At 43.7% G+C, this 22,847-nt stretch overlaps 1 protein-coding gene across 1 annotated transcript; it reads left to right on the top strand.

Moving 5' to 3' along the window:
• Window positions 1-15,921: 15,921 nt before the first annotated feature.
• Window positions 15,922-17,749, top strand: LOC311246497 (piggyBac transposable element-derived protein 4-like; the record flags this gene model as incomplete). The annotated part of the gene is made up of 4 exons (XM_084336647.1): window positions 15,922-15,969; window positions 16,061-16,236; window positions 16,333-16,936; window positions 17,171-17,749. The coding sequence occupies 4 exons, from the start codon at window positions 15,922-15,924 to the stop codon at window positions 17,747-17,749; spliced, it is 1,407 nt and encodes a 468-aa protein (XP_084192773.1).
• Between the last annotated feature and the right edge of the window lie 5,098 nt (window positions 17,750-22,847).

Here is a 22,847-nt window from a genome sequence, read left to right as displayed (position 1 = left end):
TCATCTACTGTATATATCCATCAGCTACTGTATATATCCATCATCTACTGTATATATCCTACTGTATATATCCACCAGCTACTGTATATATCCATCATCTACTGTATATATCCATCAGCTACTGTATATATCCATCATCTACTGTATATATACATCATCTACTGTATATATCCATCAGCTACTGTATATATCCATCATCTACTGTATATATCCTACTGTATATATCCATCAGCTACTGTATATATCCTACTGTATATATCTATCAGCTACTGTATATATCCATCATCTACTGTATATATCCATCATCTACTGTATATATCCATCATCTACTGTATATATCCATCATCTGCTGTATATATCCATCATCTACTGTATATATCCATCAGCTACTGTATATATCCATCAGCTACTGTATATATCCTACTGTATATGTCCTACTGTATATATCCATCAGCTACTGTATATATCCATCAGCTACTGTATATATCATACTGTATATATCCATCATCTACTGTATATATCCATCAGCTACTGTATATATCCATCAGCTACTGTATATATCCATCAGCTACTGTATATATCGATCAGCTACTGTATATATCCTACTATATATATCCACCAGCTACTGTATATATCATCAGCTACTGTATATATCCTACTGTATATATCCTACTGTATATATCCATCAGCTACTGTATATGTCCTACTGTATATATCCATCAGCTACTGTATATATATCCATCATCTACTGTATATATCCATCAGCTACTGTATATATCCATCATCTACTGTATATATCCATCATCTACTGTATATATCCTACTGTATATATCCATCATCTACTGTATATATCCATCAGCTACTGTATATATCCATCATCTACTGTATATATCCATCATCTACTGTATATATCCATCAGCTACTGTATATATCCATCATCTACTGTATATATCCTACTGTATATATCCATCAGCTACTGTATATATCCTACTGTACATATCTATCAGCTACTGTATATATCCACCATCTACTGTATATATCCATCATCTACTGTATATATCCATCATCTACTGTATATATCCATCATCTGCTGTATATATCCATCATCTACTGTATATATCCATCAGCTACTGTATATATCCATCATCTACTGTATATATCCTACTGTATATATCCATCAGCTACTGTATATATCCACCAGCTACTGTATATATCCATCAGCTACTGTATATATCCAGCAGCTACTGTATATATCCATCATATACTGTATATATCCTACTGTATATATCCATCAGCTACTGTATATATCCATCATCTACTGTACATGTCCATCAGCTACTGTAAATATCCACCAGCTACTGTACATGTCCATCATCTACTGTATATATCCATCAGCTACTGTACATGTCCATCATCTACTGTATATATCCATCAGCTACTGTATATATTCACCAGCTACTGTATATATCCTACTGTATATATCCACCAGCTACTGTATATATCCATCATCTACTGTATATATCCATCAGCTACTGTATATATCCTACTGTATATATCAATCAGCTACTGTATATATCCATCAGCTACTGTATATATCCATCATCTACTGTATATATCCATCATCTACTGAGTAGATATCCATCATCTACTGTATATATCCATCATCTACTGTATATATCCATCAGCTACTGTATATATCCATCATCTACTGTATATATCCTACTGTATATATCCACCAGCTACTGTATATATCCATCATCTACTGTATATATCCATCAGCTACTGTATATATCCATCATCTACTGTATATATACATCATCTACTGTATATATCCATCAGCTACTGTATATATCCATCATCTACTGTATATATCCTACTGTATATATCCATCAGCTACTGTATATATCCTACTGTATATATCTATCAGCTACTGTATATATCCATCATCTACTGTATATATCCATCATCTACTGTATATATCCATCATCTACTGTATATATCCATCATCTGCTGTATATATCCATCATCTACTGTATATATCCATCAGCTACTGTATATATCCATCAGCTACTGTATATATCCTACTGTATATGTCCTACTGTATATATCCATCAGCTACTGTATATATCCATCAGCTACTGTATATATCATACTGTATATATCCATCATCTACTGTATATATCCATCAGCTACTGTATATATCCATCAGCTACTGTATATATCCATCAGCTACTGTATATATCGATCAGCTACTGTATATATCCTACTATATATATCCACCAGCTACTGTATATATCATCAGCTACTGTATATATCCTACTGTATATATCCTACTGTATATATCCATCAGCTACTGTATATGTCCTACTGTATATATCCATCAGCTACTGTATATATATCCATCATCTACTGTATATATCCATCAGCTACTGTATATATCCATCATCTACTGTATATATCCATCATCTACTGTATATATCCTACTGTATATATCCATCATCTACTGTATATATCCATCAGCTACTGTATATATCCATCATCTACTGTATATATCCATCATCTACTGTATATATCCATCAGCTACTGTATATATCCATCATCTACTGTATATATCCTACTGTATATATCCATCAGCTACTGTATATATCCTACTGTACATATCTATCAGCTACTGTATATATCCACCATCTACTGTATATATCCATCATCTACTGTATATATCCATCATCTACTGTATATATCCATCATCTGCTGTATATATCCATCATCTACTGTATATATCCATCAGCTACTGTATATATCCATCATCTACTGTATATATCCTACTGTATATATCCATCAGCTACTGTATATATCCACCAGCTACTGTATATATCCATCAGCTACTGTATATATCCAGCAGCTACTGTATATATCCATCATATACTGTATATATCCTACTGTATATATCCATCAGCTACTGTATATATCCATCATCTACTGTACATGTCCATCAGCTACTGTAAATATCCACCAGCTACTGTACATGTCCATCATCTACTGTATATATCCATCAGCTACTGTACATGTCCATCATCTACTGTATATATCCATCAGCTACTGTATATATTCACCAGCTACTGTATATATCCTACTGTATATATCCACCAGCTACTGTATATATCCATCATCTACTGTATATATCCATCAGCTACTGTATATATCCTACTGTATATATCAATCAGCTACTGTATATATCCATCATCTACTGTATATATCCACCAGCTACTGTATATATCCACCAGCTACTGTATATATCCATCAGCTACTGTATATATCCTACTGTATATATCCTACTGTATATATCCATCAGCTACTGTATATATCCATCATCTACTGTATATGTAACTGAGGGGTACAATTCCCTGACTGTATTGATAAGTATGGTATCATTAAACCACTACCACTTGATGTACTTTAACTTCTGGCCATACAGTACACGATATCTAAGTATGATGAACACTTTCCCACATATGAAATCAAGTCCACACAAATATAACAGTCGAAGGTTTAATATAGCAAAAGGTATATACAACATTCACTTAATTACATTTATGATTTGAATGCACTTGTAAGGCAAATGAGTATTCGTAGGCAAATCAACACTGAATGTCCAATCTCTGGTTACGCAGGAAGCAAGTATACAACCTGGTTCTTTAGGGAACTATAGCGATGGTACTTAAGGATTATAGCGGGATACTAAAGGGGTCCTGCTGGTTGTAAGTCAGTAGGGGGGGGGGTTTGGAGAGCCGTCAGCTGCATCCCATCTGGCCAACGATTCCTGGGGAGAATTCAGGTACAGAACACAGTGCCCGCAGGATCTTGATCCACAGATGAATACACTTGGGCCCTCTTGTAGACGGTAGCTGTAGGCTGTAGGTCCACAACGAAGGAGAAGCGAGGCGGCCTCGGTCTGGGTTGAGCGCCGTCTCACCTGGGCTCCTCTCGGGGGTAATTCCAACACTCACCGGCGTTGGCTGTTATCCGCTCCACAAATCAAAGCACCCAAAGCAAATAGATATTCCATGCCGTATAGGCACAGCAGTCGTCCGGGTAGGTAATCCAATGTGCAGGTCCCCCTCGGTCCTCGTCTAGAACTCCTCGGATGCAAGCACCACACGTGGTCTGCCCAGCCTGGTTAAGCTTCTAGATAACACGAGGAGGCGATGGGGGTGCTACTCACTTTAGAACTCGATACCGCACGATGCACCATACATAATAGACTATTATTAACTTAATAGAAATACGTCCCACTCGACGGTACAGTGCCAAACTATGACAATTCAGCTATGAATTTACACAAGGTCTCAATGCCTATTCTGGGGCCAAATAGGCCATACTGCACCACACGTGGGTCGTGGGTGAGGCTTCACGTCTGTTACTAGGTTGGAGGGTAAAGGACTAATGGACTAAAAGAAAGTTCTACTTTACTTGCGCCATATTTATATGCACGGTGAACAAATAGTACCATTCGTATTTCGGTAGCCGTATTCCTACGCGGAACCGGGGCTAGTTGGGACATGTTCGTCTGCACTATTGAACTTGACTCAAGGGGCTTGTCTGCTGGCGCCAGGTTCTTGTCCAATGAGAGAATGAACTATTATGGGCTGTAGTAGACTAAAGGGATATTCAGTGTATATGTACAAAGAATATACAAGGGATATCAAACGATATACAAATACTATTAAATATATATCCATAAATAAATATATATATTCGGTTTAATCTGATCCTTCACAACAGTATATATCGATCATCTACTGTATATATCCATCAGCTACTGTATATATCCATCATCTACTGTATATATCCATCAGCTACTGTATATATCCATCATCTACTGTATATATCCATCAGCTACTGTATATATCCACCAGATACTGTATATATCCATCAGCTACTGTATATATCCATCATCTACTGTATATATCCATCATCTACTGTATATATCCATCATCTACTGTATATATCCTACTGTATATATCCATCATCTACTGTATATATCCACCAGCTACTGTATATATCCATCAGCTACTGTATATATCCATCATCTACTGTATATATCCATCATCTACTGTATATATCCATCAGCTACTGTATATATCCATCATCTACTGTATATATCCATCAGCTACTGTATATATCCATCATCTACTGTATATATCCTACTGTATATATCCATCATCTACTGTATATATCCACCAGCTACTGTATATATCCATCAGCTACTGTATATATCCATAATCTACTGTATATATCCATCATCTACTGTATATATCCATCAGCTACTGTATATATCCATCATCTACTGTATATATCGATCAGCTACTGTATATATCCACCAGCTACTGTATATATCCACCAGCTACTGTATATATCCATCAGCTACTGTATATATCCATCATCTACTGTATATATCCACCAGCTACTGTATATATCCACCAGCTACTGTATATATCCATCAGCTACTGTATATACCCTACTGTATATATCAATCAGCTACTGTATATATCCTACTGTATATATCATACTGTATATATCCTACTGTATATATCCACCAGCTACTGTATATATCCTACTGTATATATCCATCAGCTACTGTATATATCCATCAGCTACTGTATATATCCATAATCTACTGTATATATCCATCATCTACTGAATATATCCTACTGTATATGCCCTACTGTATATATCCATCATCTACTGTATATATCCTACTGTATATGTCCTACTGTATATATCCATCATCTACTGTATATATCCATCAGCTACTGTATATATCCATCATCTACTGTATATATCCTACTGTATATATCCATCAGCTACTGTATATATCCATCATCTACTGTATATATCCATCATCTACTGTATATATACATCATCTACTGTATATATCCATCAGCTACTGTATATATCCATCATCTACTGTATATATCCTACTGTATATATCCATCAGCTACTGTATATATCCTACTGTATATATCTATCAGCTACTGTATATATCCATCATCTACTGTATATATCCATCATCTACTGTATATATCCAGCATCTACTGTATATATACATTTACATTTAGTCATTTAGCTGACGCTTTTATCCAAAGCGACTTACAAGTTCTGTGCGACAAGACAGCAAGAAGGGTATAACTCTATCAGCTGAGTAACAATGTTCATCAAAGTGTTGCGTGTTACAGTGTAGGTTAGTTTATTAGGACAAGTGCATGACATTAAGGTTAGTCGGGGTTAGATTTTTTTTTTTTTTTTTTTTTTATCATTTCAGATAATTGTTGAAGAAGTGAGTCTTTAGTCGACGGCGAAAGATTGGACGGGATTCGGCTGTCCTAACTGGGATGGGTAGTTCATTCCACCATTGTGGGGCAAGGACTGAGAATAGGCGGCTTCTCTTTGATGACCCTCCGGGAGCTTGGATAGGAGTAGATCTGAGGCGGCCAGAAGACGCAGAGCGTAGGGGTCTTGAGGGTGTGTAGTTAGAGACCATTGACCGGAGGTAGGCGGGAGCGGTTCCCTTTGCCGCACGGTATGCTAGGTCGAGGGCCTTGAAGCGGATACGTGCAGCAATGGGGAGCCAGTGCAGGTCCCTAAGAAGTGGGGTGACATGGGCTGACTTCGGTAGGTTTGAGATCAGGCGGGCCGCTGCATTTTGAATGAGTTGAAGAGACTTGGTGGCAGTGGCCGGGAGGCCAGCTAGCAGTGCGTTGCAGTAGTCGAGGCGGGAGATGACTGTTGATTGGACGAGGAGTTGGGTGGCTTCTTTTGTCAGGAAGGGGCGTATCCTTCTGACGTTGCTCAGGAGGAATCTGCAGGTTCTGGTTGTCGCTGCGATGTGAGCAGAGAAGTTCAACTGGTCGTCGAGGACAACACCAAGGTTCTTGGCGGTCGGCGACGCGGTCACAGCTGCATTCTCGACTGTGATGGAGAGGTCGGTCAGGGGGGAGGATTTGGCCGGCAGGTGGAGCAATTCTGTTTTGCTTAGGTTCAGTTTGAGGTGGTTGGTCGTCATCCAGGCGGAGATGTCGGACAGACAGGCCGAGATCCGCTCAGAGACGTGGATATCTGAGGGAGGGAAGGAGAGGAAGAGTTGAGTATCATCGGCATAACAATGATATGAGAAGCCATGAGATGTGATAATGTTACCCAGTGATTTAGTGTAGAGGGAGAAGAGAAGGGGTCCTAGGACCGAGCCCTGGGGGACACCCGTCCGGAGGGGGCGGATGGCCGACAGAGTCCCTCTCCATGACACTTGGTAGGAGCGGTCATTGAGGTATGATGTCAGCCATGTCAGCGCAGATCCAGCCACTCCCATTCCTGCGAGGGCCGCGAGGAGGATCTGATGGTTGACTGTGTCGAAGGCTGCAGATAGATCTAGGAGAATCAGGACAGAGGAGAGGCCTTTCGCTTTTGCTAAGTGAAGTGCCTCTGTGACCGCAATGAGGGCCGTTTCTGTGGAGTGGCCAGTCCATATATCCATCATCTGCTGTATATATCCATCATCTACTGTATATATCCATCAGCTACTGTATATATCCATCAGCTACTGTATATATCCTACTGTATATGTCCTACTGTATATATCCATCAGCTACTGTATATATCCATCAGCTACTGTATATATCATACTGTATATATCAATCATCTACTGTATATATCCATCAGCTACTGTATATATCCATCAGCTACTGTATATATCGATCAGCTACTGTATATATCCTACTATATATATCCACCAGCTACTGTATATATCATCAGCTACTGTATATATCCTACTGTATATATCCTACTGTATATATCCATCAGCTACTGTATATGTCCTACTGTATATATCCATCAGCTACTGTATATATATCCATCATCTACTGTATATATCCATCAGCTACTGTATATATCATCAGCTACTGTATATATCCATCATCTACTGTATATATCCATCAGCTACTGTATATATCCATCATCTACTGTATATATCCATCATCTACTGTATATATCCTACTGTATATATCCATCATCTACTGTATATATCCAGCATCTACTGTATATATCCATCACCTACTGTATATATCATACTGTATATATCCATCATCTACTGTATATATCCATAATCTACTGTATATATCCATCAGCTACTGTATATATCCATCAGTTACTGTATATATCCATCAGCTACTGTATATATCCACCAGCTACTGTATATATCCATCATCTACTGTATATATATATATATATATATATATATATATATCTACTGTATTTATCCACCATCGACTGTTGCCTCTGATGTTTCTCACTTCTGTTGGGGCTATTTGAAAATTCATTGGTTTGGACGGGAATCAAAACGTTAGGTTATGACTATAACCAAGTTCTGTTAGTTAGGGGCGATGCTTGGCATCGCTACTGCACTATCTCGCGTACGTGCACGCGTACTGAATAAACCACAAATGTACCTCTAATACCAGTATTAGTCTGACCACACCCCTCATCAGCTTACCTTCATAAGCAGGTGTGTGGTCACCTGCTCTCCTCCTTCCCAAGCTTTCACCACAAGGTGAGGACAAGGGCTGCAGCGGCGTCCGATGCCAAGCATCGCCCCTAACTAACAGAACTTGGTTATAGTCATAACCTAACGTTCTGTATCGTTAGTGGCTTAGCTTGGCATCGCTACTGCACAAGGGAGGCCAAGCGGAGCCACTTGGCTGACAAATACACCCCGCTGACAGCCCCCCAAAACCATCAGAACAGGGAGGGCCGAGCCCCCCCGACCCCCCCTAATGGAGGGTAGCCCCCCTATTAGGGACGTCACGGGAGGGCGACGGACCCGACCGTGCGAAGAGGCACTCAAGCAACTCAACGCACAGGGTGAGCAGACCGTGGCTTGACCCCACGACTACACACACGCACAACCCGCATGCCACCCGGGAACGAACGGAGGAACAACCTCGTTACTGCCCCCAGAATCACGGGGTCAAGGGCAAACCCAACCCCGTGGCAAGGCCGTAGCAGCGGAGCACGAAGGAAGACCCAGACCCACCAAAAGGACTGGACTCCCTGGAATGGGGGCCCGGAGAAGTCCATGATGCCAGCATCAAGACCCCACCAGGTGGGCACGTAGTGCCCCGCCCCCCACATCGCCAGCGTATTCGGACAAAGGCCCCTCAGTTACTGCACCTGGTATTCCCAGGCGGAACCAACCAGGCCAGAACCTGCCCAGCTTCCGAGATCGGACGAGACCGGGCGTGTTCAGGTCGGTATGGCCGTAAGCCGAGCGGGCCCCGTCCCCCCAATAGTACACCGCCTGGCACACTGACCCTGCAGAATAGGCAGTCAGCATGGCCGTAAGCACACAAAAAAGGTTAACCAACGGAAGCAGGCAGCGCACCGGGGAAAAACCAGGCAACAGGCTGTTAACCCTAGCCTGGAGACTGCGGACGAGACAGGCGCCAGAGGGGACAGCTGAACACAGCCGCCCCGGCGGAAGGAGCGTAAGCTGGCGGTGTTGCATGACCAAGCCTCCATTTAACAACCCCCACCCAGAGGGGTCGAGGCAGAGAAGGCTGACACGATTGGCAGACGTCATGAACGTGCAGGGGCACCCTCAAACGGTGAACCCGGGAGTTGACACTGCTCCAACACACCAGGGAATCAACCACCTCGGTGTTACCCAATGCGGTGGTTGTTCCTATAACCCCTCAAGAAAAAACTCCAAAACACACCTGCGGGTATACACCGGCTATACCGCAGTACAAGTGTTCCAGTTTCCAAAAAGGGTTAACCCAGGCCTACGGGTCGCAAACATCACTTCGGACCGGGCCTGGCGGTACGGGAAGCACAGGGTCACCAGAGGAGGTCAAAAAACCACCCCCACAGGCCCCTCTTCGCCATGCGTGAGAGAGGAGCGAAAAATAATGGAGAACCAGCCCCTAAGCACACCGTACCTGGTATTCCCCGGCGGTCTCCCAACCAAGTACTAACCAGGACCAACCTGTGTAGCGGCCGAGATCCGACGAGATCGAGCGCGTACAGAATGGCATGGCTGTAAGCCATGACGACAGTGCTGAGTAAAAACATACCCAACCAGGGTCTCCATAGCGCTTAACCCTGTGACACCCAGACCGACCTGGCATTTTTCCCCCTGAAAAAAGCCCAAGTCCCTCAGGGTACCAGAACAGCAGATCTGCATCCCCGGCGGACAACGGGTTCAACTGATCTGGACCAGCGTGACCAGAACCAGTCCCGTGCCCTAACCACGCCGACATGCCTACTCCAGGAGAAGGGCAGATATGCGTGTTGATCTTAACATGAAAAGAAGGCGCCACCCAGACGTCGGGACGAACCGCGCCTGGTGGCCCACCCCAAGGGCGTGAGACCCCACTACATATGTTCAGATCCATCCCGTCATCATCCCCCAGACATGAACGAGAATCCGTCGACAACCCACCCAGGTCATGGGATGTGGTCGCCGGAAGAGGAAAAACCCCCATCTCAGTTGCTTTATAAAAACGCTGTTTCAACCACAAGCAACTAAGGCGTGCCAGTCAATCGCCTGTTTACAGCGAGCTAGCACTATACGTGCGTCGGGACACACCCCCATCAATGAACAGGCTATTTAGACCTGTCATTGAATCCCCAAGGTGCCCAGGGGAACGACAAGAGGGGTGTGACACTCCCTAACTCCAACACTTCTGGAATAGAAAGAAGGAAGCATCAACAGTATGTATCCCAGTCTACACAGCCGGGGTAAAAAATGTTCACATTTTTACATCCCACCACCCTCCCATAGGAAAGAGACGGGGATCCCCAGAGAGACTTCCCACGCGAGCTGTACAGATTGAAAAGAATATATTGCACCTTGAGCCATGTAAAAAACTGGTTTTAGGGCCTCCGGGGAAGAGGCACCGAACCCATACACACTCAATAAACGAATTGAATCGAATATACATACAATAGAAAAAGGACCCTTCTAGAGGGTCCACTCACTTTGACAATCTGAGGAGGAAGGCTCTGTACTCTGATGGAGGCTTCCTCACATGGAAGAAGGAGTCCGAACTCACAGAAGGCCTGAGTAGGCGCTTGGTGAGGAGGAGCCCTGACCACCCCCCCTGAAAACAGATCCATCACATGGACCTGAACAGCACACGGAAGTCCTACCAACAGAGACGCGCACGGTGACGTACTCTATGGCGGGGGAATTCCTGCGGTGCACACGCCCAATATACCAGGCCGTGGGACCAGGAACTCCCTCCCCCCCCCCCCCCCCCCCCCCCCCGTAACGTGCCGAACCGCCACGTGACGGGAACCTTGAAGGACAGGGGGTGTACCCCTGACCGACAGAACAATGGGGAGAGGAAAGGTTACCAGTTCACCCCTTTACGACCCCACACCCATGATACGACGTAACGACAAAAAGAGAATATGACACAGTCATAGTCAGCTCTATGAAGCGTTCCACAGCTCCACACAGCGCACGAGCTAACCTGCTATCTGATTTTTACTAAGGAAAAACACAGAATAGAGAGGGCTCTAAGAACCCCGGTCCAACATACACATGTGCTTCTGTGGCCAGTACAACCCAGTTGTAGGTCACATGACACACACAACCCATCATCACCTACAAAAAATGGCAAAAACACTCAACAGAGGAACGCCGTTTTTTTCACAATGAGAGAATACATCATTCTTGATTAGTATCGACCACAGGCCTTGCTAAGCACACATGACAGCAACCAAACCAATTTCCCTTTAGGAAATAAGTTTCTCCAGCAGATTTAGCACAACCTCAGCAATCAAGCTGAGAGTTACATCGTATCCCTACCACACAAAAGACACAATTAACGCACAACATGTCTGATAGGAGGTGATAAAGTCCCCAGGGAACCGGGGGGGGAAACACAATCCTCCTATTTTACCCTCAATACGGCCAGTTAAAACAGGAAAACCTGTTAATGTGTGAACTCACTGTTCATTGTCATTACAGTCTGAGAAAGAACATTCTTTTACTCACTCGTCACCAAGCATAGCTTCATAGGTTAGTTGCCTTAGTAGTGAGTACACGGTACACATAAACACCATGATGTTTCTCACACAACAACCAGATCAATACATCACGACCTGCACGGAGAAGCTAACTGCCAGTGACAAAAACAGCTCACACACAACCCGCAACGTATCTCAAATGCATTGCAACAACACACGTTTTGGGAAAAAACACCGTTATTCACAATACATTTAGCAAGGTAAAACCAGAAGACGTGTTATGAGGTCTGGCCAACCCCGTACCTGCCCGGAACGCAGATCAGCGAAGTGCAGTCACAAGCCACCGTAGAACACAGCCGTCCCGTGTTGTTCGATCCGGGCAGCGTCGCCGCTCCACCAGTCGCTACAGTCCTCTTTGTTGACGCAATCCCCGTCTAGGCTCAGGCAGGGTCGACGAACATCCCCTGTCAAGGATGACGTCGTGGTCAAGAGTGTAAAACATGTTAAAAATCAAAGCACGTTCAACAGAATAGCATCAAGCTAACGGCTGCTCCAACTGTTCGGGTGCTATTGCTTCCGCTCGCGGGACGCCGATCTACGACGCACGCGATCAGGAGCGAGCTCCCGGCGGCGCGCGAGAAGCCAAGCTACCCCGCGCCAGGCCACCGACCGGCTAACCGTAAGCTATGAACATGTAAACAATGACATAACACTCACCCAGACAGGCCGCCGTTCTGAACCCTCCTCACTTTTTAAGAGAAAAGAGAAAAACAAGACGTCAACACCGCTTCACAACGGTGACATTAACACGTCCGGCGGAATCAGCACAGTACCAACTGGCCTGTATAGCTGACTTTGAACATGAATCTGCCGCTATCGCACATTACATGCACATATCCCCTCGTGAAGGAATACTCTCATTTGGATATGAAAGATGGGGTCTTAACACGGTGACAGAGAGAATCCACTCGTCCAGAACACACAGGGATCACCAGTGTCAATGGTCGCGGCCCACTAGTTAAAACTATAATGGTCGCCAGACCAAGGCCTTCTGTCGCCTAGACGGCTAAACAAAGGACCCTAGCCTGGGGCCGGTTTCCATAAACTTTGTCAAGTAGCCCCCATAGCACTAACAGACAAGTGGAGCCCGCCAGCAAACACTACTCACCCAACCTGGAACGCACCGCTCCTCACAACAGCGGCATGTCCGACAGTTCAGCTGTGGCCTGACAGGTTTCACCCCAACAAACACAGCAAGGAACTGCAGTTGAGAAGCATGCAGCGGCGTGCTCCCAATACGAAAACCGGTGGAGGGTTTGTAGAATGATCATCATCTTCTAGACACTCCAGTACGAAGACAATATCGCCGTATTTTCTCGAAAATAGTGAGAGAGAAAATAAAGATATGATGTCAACGTATCCTTGTTTCCCAAGCTGTTCCTAATCCAATTTCTTCCATCATGGTGTCAAGTGTGGGGATCTACCGAGGCACCTCTTCCTTGTGGTGAAAGCGAGAAGGAGGAGAGCAGGTGACCACACACCTGCTTATGAAGGTAAGCTGATGAGGGGTGTGGTCAGACTAATACTGGTATTAGAGGTACATTTGTGGTTTATTCAGTACGCGTGCACGTACGCGAGATAGTGCAGTAGCGATGCCAAGCTAAGCCACTAACGATACAGAACGGGGGTCTGGACCCCGGGCAGAGACACAGGCAGTAAACGTCCATGTTGGAAAAACACAAACGTATTATCTGTTTGTGTTAACGGTTCCCGGTCGCGGCTCACGGCGACGTGATGAAGTGACGTCATCAGTTTGTGCCTCTCTGTATCGAAAACTTTGTCCATTTCCGGGTTTTTTTCGGCGTGGCATTATGACGTGTCCTTGAAACTACACGCTACTTTTTATTTTGTCTTGATAAACCAATAAATGAATGAACCAGGATCATTTCAATTCGATGCTAAATAAACTTTTACGCATGCGTAAAATGTGCCAGATATAATTTTACATGCGTTACATTTTTATCAATATCTTGGTCATTTTCTTAGATAGAATGAAACGGAAATGTTTGGGAGGAAGTGACGAAGGAGGCGGACGTTTACTGCCAGAAAGCAAGAGTATAAGAAGTCTCCATGTGCGCGTAAAATCTGTCCAAAAGATAATTTCTGTGGGACAACACCGTTTTTTTTAGTAGTTATAGTTTATAGTTAGTAGTTCGACTTGTATAGCAGTAGTAGTAGTTGTAGTAGTAGCAGTAATAGTAGTAGTAGTAGTAGAAGTAGTAGTAGTTGTAGTAGCAGTAGTAGTAGTAGTAGTAGTAGTAGTATTAGTAGACTTTAGTAGTAGTAGTAGTTTGAGCTAACATGCGTCGAAGTCAGCGTGCTAGCAATGTGCCCATGTGGAGGTCCCTCTACGCTGGAGATCAAGACATGAGAGATCTATTTGGTGATGATACAGATGAAGAAGTATCTTCAGATGGTTCTGATCATGATGACGTTGATGATCCATCGTTTGTTGGTGATGGTGACGAAAGGTCCACTGATCATGACGACAATGAAAGGTAAAGACACTTATTTTGGACTTTGATTGCTTTTGTTTTTGTCAAACTTGTTGGGAAAGGCAAAGAAAGGCTTTCACATGATAAGTGCACATGATGAATGCACATGATAAGTGTACATGCTAAGTGTACATGATGAATGTACATGACAAGTGTACATGCTAAGTGTAAATGCTAAGTGTACATGATGAATGTACATTACAAGTGTACATGATGAATGTACATGTACATGACAAGTGTACATGATGAATGCACATGATAAGTGTACATGCTAAGTGTACATGATGAATGTACATGACAAGTGTACATGCTAAGTGTAAATGCTAAGTGTACATGATGAATGTACATGTACATGACAAGTGTACATGATGAATGCACATGATAAGTGTACATGCTAAGTGTACATGATGAATGTACATGACAAGTGTACATGCTAAGTGTAAATGCTAAGTGTACATGATGAATGTACATGTACATGACAAGTGTACATGATGAATGTAAATGACAAGTGTACATTATAAATGTACATGATAAGTGTACATGGTAAGTGTGCATCAAGAGATTCCTTGTTGAATGTTGAAAATAATGTGCTTTTTATTGTTTTCTACAGTGAGGAGGAGGAAGGAGCAGAAGGAGCAGAAACTCTGCCTTCAACCAGTTCTGTGAGACATGGAAGGAGGGCACAAGACAGGTGAGAGACTTATTATTATTATTATTATTATTATTATTATTATTATTATTATTATTATTATTATTATTATTATTATTATTATTATTATTATTATTATTATTATTATTATTATTACTGCTTTTGTTTTAGTTATTACTCTGTTCATAAAAGTTGAAAATAATGTATTTTTACATGTCATTGTCTACACAGCAATGATTTGCCTGGGACATCTAGGGGGGCAGGGCGTGCCCAAGCCCGGTCCAGGTCAAGAAATGACCCAGACAGGTGAGAGACTTATTATGGATGTGTATTGCTTTTTTATTATTACTAGGTTTGCAGACGTTGTACGCAATATATACAGAATGGAATATTGAGTGTATATACAGTGTGTGTGTGTTGTATGAGCAGTGTTTTATATGTACAATGTGTGTGCCATTTATGTGCAGACATGATGAGCAGCCTGCTCCACGCCGACCCAGGACAACCCGGGCCAGGCCAAGACGTCCAGTCCAGGCAGGAGATCAGACGCCCTGGAAGACGGACAATGATCCTGATCCAGCCCCTCAGCCCCTCCGGTTCATGCCGCGCAGACCCCCAGGACCGCAGCTAGACCCCCATGCCACGTATACACCCAAGGAGCTCTTCATGCTGTATTTTTCCATGGATACCATGAAGACCCTGTGTATCAACACTAACAAGAACGCGGCAAAGAACCAGGCAAGTTTCAAGTTTCTTTATTAGCTGTAGTTTTATATGAAATGCTTTTTCCTGTAAAATGTGACTAACTGAGTTACAATACAATATACAGGCACGGGGGCAAAAGACCAAGTGGGAGGATGTCCAGGCCGATGAATTGTACAAGTTCATCGGCCTGCTGCTGTACATGGGGCTCGTCCCACTGTCTGCGCTCCAGGACTTCTGGAGGGTCAAACACCTTCTCTCTGTGCCCCTACCAAGAATGGTCATGTTCCGGGACAGATTCAGGTATAATATATATTCCTGTATAGTGTACATCGTGTCCCATATGTTACTTATGTTTATAGTGTCGTTATATGACTTATAATATGACTTTGACTTCAGGTCAATCTTGTGGAACCTCCACCTGAGCGATCCCGAGGAGGATGCCAGGAACGACGCCAGGAAGGGAACACCGGAACACGACAAACTGTTCCGCATCAAGCCGCTCATCCTCGACATTGGTGAGGCCTGCAAGGTGCACTACCACCCTAAGCGGCAACTGGCAGTGGATGAGAGGATGGTGGCCACGAGGGCACACACCGGCATGACGCAGTACATGAAGGACAAGCCGACCAAATGGGGGGTCAAACTGTTTGTGCTCGCTGACTCGGATAACGGCTACACCATCGGCTTCAATGTTTACCTAGGGAAGGCACACGTTCATACAAGTGAACACGGCATCACATATGATGCTGTTGTGGACCTCCTTGATACAGGATGGCTTGGGACTGGATATCACATTTATGTTGATAACTACTACACCAGTCCCAAGCTGTTCAAGGACTTGCTGGCCATGAAGCTGGGAGCCTGTGGAACCTACAGGGAGATCAGGAAAGACGTTCCCAAGGGGAGACCTAATGCCCTCAGGATGAAGTGTGAGAGAGGTCTCATCCGCTGGATCAGAGAGGGGTCCCTGGTCTTCGTGAAGTGGATGGACACAAAGTTGGTATGTATGTGTGTGTATGTATGTATGTATGTATGTATGTATGTATGTATGTATGTATGTATGTATGTATGTATGTATGTATGTATGTATGTATGTATGTATGTATGTATGTATGTATGTATGTATGTATGTATTTGTTATTCTTATTCGTGACTTTGTTCTGTCTAAATGTCTACTGTGAGCAATTTGTAGTGTCAAATTTCTAATGATTCATTTCTATTCTATTCTATCTAGGTGTCTGTGTGCTCCACCATCCACCCAGCAATCACACCTCCTGGTCAGAAGGTCAAGAGGAGGGTCAAGGCGGCCGATGGGACCTGGTCGGTTGTCTGGTTTCCGTGCCCCACCCCTGTGATCGAGTATAACAAACACATGGGCGGAGTCGACCTATCCGACCAGCTGATCCAGTATTACTCGACCCACCGGAGAACTGGCCGGTGGTATCGCACCATCTTCTTCCACTGTCTCGACATTGCTACCACCAACGCCTACATTCTGCACTGCGAGATATGTGAGGCGAAGCAGGAAGCGCATCTCTCCCACAAGGAGTTCATTTCAGTGATGATGGGGGAGCTGTGTGGACTGGACAGCACAGGAGCTCCTCTTGACAGGACCGCAAGCCATCTCCCTGTTCCCATCGCCCCTCCCGCAGCGGGCGCGGACAAGAGCCAGAAAGCCACCGCTGGCCGTAAGACCTGTGTCCGGTGCACCAAGGAGGGGAGAAGGAATCTGACCGCGTGGAAATGCCAGAGATGCGATGTCGCCCTCTGTCTAATTTTAGACCGCAACTGTTTTACAGAGTGGCACAATTGATCATGGAACACAGCCTCTCCTCCTGCTGGAACACAGCCTCTCCTCCTGCTGGAACACAGCCTCTCCTCCTGCCTCTCCTCCTGCTGGAACACAGCCTCTCCTCCTGCTGGAACACAGCCTCTCCTCCTGCTGGAACACAGTCTCTCCTCCTGCTGGAACACAGCCTCTCCTCCTGCTGGAACACAGTCTCTCCTCCTGCTGGAACACAGGCTCTCCTCCTGCTGGAACACAGCCTCTCCTCCTGCTGGAACACAGTCTCTCCTCCTGCTGGAACACAGGCTCTCCTCCTGCTGGAACACAGTCTCTCCTCCTGCTGGAACACAGTCTCTCCTCCTGCTGGAACACAGCCTCTCCTCCTGCTGGAACACAGTCTCTCCTGCTGGAACACAGTCTCTCCTCCTGCTGGAACACAGTCTCTCCTCCTGCTGGAACACAGTCTCTCCTCCTGCTGGAACACAGTCTCTCCTCCTGCTGGAACACAGTCTCTCCTCCTGCTGGAACACAGTCTCTCCTCCTGCTGGAACACAGCCTCTCCTCCACGCCTTTGTCCCCCATTGTCCTTGTGCTGGTCGATGTCCCAGGCAAATCATCGCTCTCGTTGTCGAGGACAACGGATGGGTCCTCATCCTCAATTTCGTCCTCCGATTCTATGTCCGACTCCGACTCCACTCCTATCATCCTGTATAATAATTCTTCGTCTTCTCCAAACATACTGTGTCTGTGCAGCTGGGACACACACATCACACGGGGCTCACCTCGCCTCATATTCAGCCTCTCCTCCTGCTGGAACACAGTCTCTCCTCCTGCTGGAACACAGTCTCTCCTCCTGCTGGAACACAGCCTCTCCTCCACGCCTTTGTCCCCCATTGTCCTTGTGCTGGTCGATGTCCCAGGCAAATCATCACTCTCGTTGTCGAGGACAACGGATGGGTCCTCATCCTCAATTTCGTCCTCCGATTCTATGTCCGACTCCGACTCCACTCCTATCATCCTGTATAATAATTCTTCGTCTTCTCCAAACATACTGTGTCTGTGCAGCTGGGACACACACATCACACGGGGCTCACCTCGCCTCATATTCAGCCTCTCCTCCTGCTGGAACACAGTCTCTCCTCCTGCTGGAACACAGTCTCTCCTCCTGCTGGAACACAGCCTCTCCTCCACGCCTTTGTCCCCCATTGTCCTTGTGCTGGTCGATGTCCCAGGCAAATCATCACTCTCGTTGTCGAGGACAACGGATGGGTCCTCATCCTCAATTTCGTCCTCCGATTCTATGTCCGACTCCGACTCCACTCCTATCATCCTGTATAATAATTCTTCGTCTTCTCCAAACATACTGTGTCTGTGCAGCTGGGACACACACATCACACGGGGCTCACCTCGCCTCATATTCAGCCTCTCCTCCTGCTGGAACACAGTCTCTCCTCCTGCTGGAACACAGTCTCTCCTCCTGCTGGAACACAGCCTCTCCTCCACGCCTTTGTCCCCCATTGTCCTTGTGCTGGTCGATGTCCCAGGCAAATCATCACTCTCGTTGTCGAGGACAACGGATGGGTCCTCATCCTCAATTTCGTCCTCCGATTCTATGTCCGACTCCGACTCCACTCCTATCATCCTGTATAATAATTCTTCGTCTTCTCCAAACATACTGTGTCTGTGCAGCTGGGACACACACATCACACGGGGCTCACCTCGCCTCATATTCTAACGTAAAAAAACAGCTCCAAAGAACTCCAAAAACGATTGTGCTGCTGCTGTTCAAAAGATACCTCTGCTTCTTTCTCCTGCTGGAACCCAGCCTCTCCTCCTGCTGGAACACAGTCTCTCCTCCACGCCTCAGTCATATGTGTACTGTATATGTATATTGAATATCCCACAATTGTGCGTTACCGTTTTGACAGGTGCAATATTTTTTTTTTGATACGCCTTAGGCATCCTGCACTCTATATGACTGCACTCTAGTCATATGTGTACTGTATATATGTATATTGAATATCCCACAATTTAATTATTTAATTATTTTTTACTTTTCTACTGTAAAACTTTTTTTTTTACTTTTTTTTGGAAAAAAATTACTTTTACTGACTTTGTAAAAGAAAAAGCATACTGGTGATAATTTCCAGTTGAGAATCAAAATTTCGTCTGTGTTTATTACCTGTGTATGGAGAAAATAATGCTTTGTAAATTGAATTCTGATCTGTTCTCTCTTGTTTATGTAAATATACTACCTGAGGGTGCATATCCACTGTTTTATATCCTTGATTTGATATGTTTGCATTGGTTCATACTAAAAAGAACACATTTTCTAAATCCGATTTTGTGTTTTGTGTTGTACATTATGCAGTATACAGTATATACAGTATTATACAATATGAAAACTAACTGTCAGGTCATATATGTGAGGCTGTGCTGAAAAAAAGATACAAAACATACCATGGTAAAACATTTTAAAACATTTTAAAATGGAAATTATACAATTTAAATCAAAATTAGCCAAAACATTGAAATATCCCAGGACCCAGAAGGGTTATTAACCAAGCGCAGGCCTCCATTAAAGCGACCAAAGTCATTTGGTACGTCAACACAGCGTGGCCAAAGCATATAAACTGTGCGACGTCGACCCTCACTTGTTGAGGATCTCCTTGTTCCCTCTGATGTAGCTCTTAAACAATGAGAGACCGAAGAGGGATATTAATTACAGAGGTAATGAAAGCCTCCAGTTGCACAAATAAACACAATGTCCTCAGCTGTTTCAAGCGTTACATGTTTATTTTTAAAAATATTTTTTTTTTAGGTCTGATAAATAATTAGAGGCAAATATTATTATTATTTTAAAAATTTTAAACAGGTTTAAATCACTGTTGTCGGTTTATTCTTTTCTGCATCAGTGGCACTGGCACATTATAGGCCCACACCAGCAGCAGGAGCGACACAAGCGTTGTTATTTATTAGCAAAAGGTGTGAAACAGTGCCACCTGCTGTTGAAAGTGTAGAGGGTAGGGTAGACTATTTCTTTTTAGAATCATTTTGGTAGTATTTGGTGAAATCTTTACATTACAACAGCTACCAATAAATAAAATGCTCTGAGGAAAAAAAGGTTGGTCTCTGTCAGTCCCAGCCAGGCCCTGTAATCAGACATTCTATGATCTCAGGTCAGCCTGAATGTCAACAACCAATCAGATTATTTTGGCCTGCCAAGTGGTGTTCCTGGGCCTGCGTCGGAAAACTACACAGTGTGCAAAACCGCCTGGCGATCAGAGGCTGGGAAAACATTATTTATTTGTTTAAATCCAGCTTGAAGCTGCTGGTGCCTCTGTGCCTGTGTTGCGTGTGCATATGGCCTGGCTTGAAAAGTCACACTGAGCTTGCTCTATTTCTGCTGGACAAACTCACTCTTTCTCATTTCTCCGAAATTGCCTACCCCACCTTTAATTGTGAATGCCATGAGTACTGATAGCCTAGCATACGTTTTATTTTATCATCACTATTTACAGTCTCATAAAAAAGTGCCCTTTAAAAAAAAAAAAATAATAATAATAAAAAAAATATTTTTCCCATTACGCATATAGACTGCTCTTCCAACTGAAAAATGTCAGGATAGCATCAAAATATTAGGTAAAGAGAGAGAGATGCCCCATATTCCATTTGCAGTTTGCACAGCCTCCAGTCCTCAGCATGCCTCTCCGCGGACGGACCTATATATTTTATGCATAGCGTGGGTGGTGATGATGATGATAGAAACCACTGTGGCGCATACAGTTGAATGCTGGTATTACACTCATTAAGGGACACGAAGAAGTCAAGTCCGATGGGATTTGGGAATCTCAAATACAAATCGGGATTGGAATAAAAAATATTTTTTTATATTAAACAATACAGAATATACAGCACTTCTTGGGGTCTGTAGGGTAAGTACTTATTCCCTCCCCCCTGAACATTTATGGAGATGTATGGGCCTTTTAAGTCAGTGATAAAAGTGTCTTTCAAGGATAAGTGAGCTCCTGCACTGATTATTATAGTTCAATATTCAATATTTGATCACCAAAAAGCCCGAAAAGGGCCCTTAAAAATCAGACTTGCACGCTCGGTTGAAACACACACATGTAGTGCCCTTTTCAGCCTTTGAGCACCTGCCCCTCTAAAGTCCTGTGCACGTCCCTGAGTAAGTCACCCAGTGAGATGGGTGTGTGGCACATGCTCAGATTACACTGATGGAGTGGACACATTTTAACTGCCCATGTTACACCAATATCCATTGTCCACAGGATATGACATATGACGGCAGTGACGACTCCTCAATTTACACTTCTTGTCTTTTTGTTTTTTTAAAGGGATTCCAATTCATTATATCACAAAACCGAGAAACATCTGATAGGACAGCAAACATGATTGAGAAACATGAAAAATGTAATTGCATGGTTGAGGTTTTAAGATTTTGCCAGCCTTTAAACTATGGCAGTTTAAACTAGGGCAGTCCTCCCCTAAATACATTTAGTCGACTAATAGTCATGGAATTTGTCAACTAATCGATCAGTTGATTTAATTGACAAATCTGTAAAATTATGTTTCCCACATAAAATCATGCAGAGACCTCTTTAGCTATACCAGAGACATGCTTTGGTGTGGAAAGAGCATAAACACGACTAATCAACAAAGAAAGTCTTACAGCGATTTCGTAGATACTGTGTGTGAGTGAATGCCTAACAACTTTGGAAAGTACTGTATCTCTGGACATGATCTGAATGATGTCGCTGAGATAAAGGATGGAAACCAGTCCTGAAGAAGGATGGGCATTCTGTATTTTCTGCTCCGTTGCCTCCTTGAAAATGAGTGAGCAGGCTGCTTAAATCTTGCATAGCAAAAACAACATTTACTGTCATATCTATCATACTCATAATGTAGGCCAATTCACACCTATTCTTGAATTTTACCCAATTAACTAACCAAGAAGCTACTGTGACCACTGGCCCAAACGGCAGCATACAGGTTAATTGACCTTGGACAAGGCTAAGTGCCTCACAGTTACATCAAACATAGAGGTCTGCTTTTCCAGTGATGATAGACCGTGTTAAATTGGGCTGATATTTGACATTTTGAG

This window comes from Notolepis coatsorum (assembly GCF_963971535.1).
Source record: "Notolepis coatsorum genome assembly, chromosome: 19".
NCBI lineage: Eukaryota > Metazoa > Chordata > Actinopteri > Aulopiformes > Paralepididae > Notolepis > Notolepis coatsorum.
This window is presented reverse-complemented; position numbering and strand designations above follow the sequence as displayed.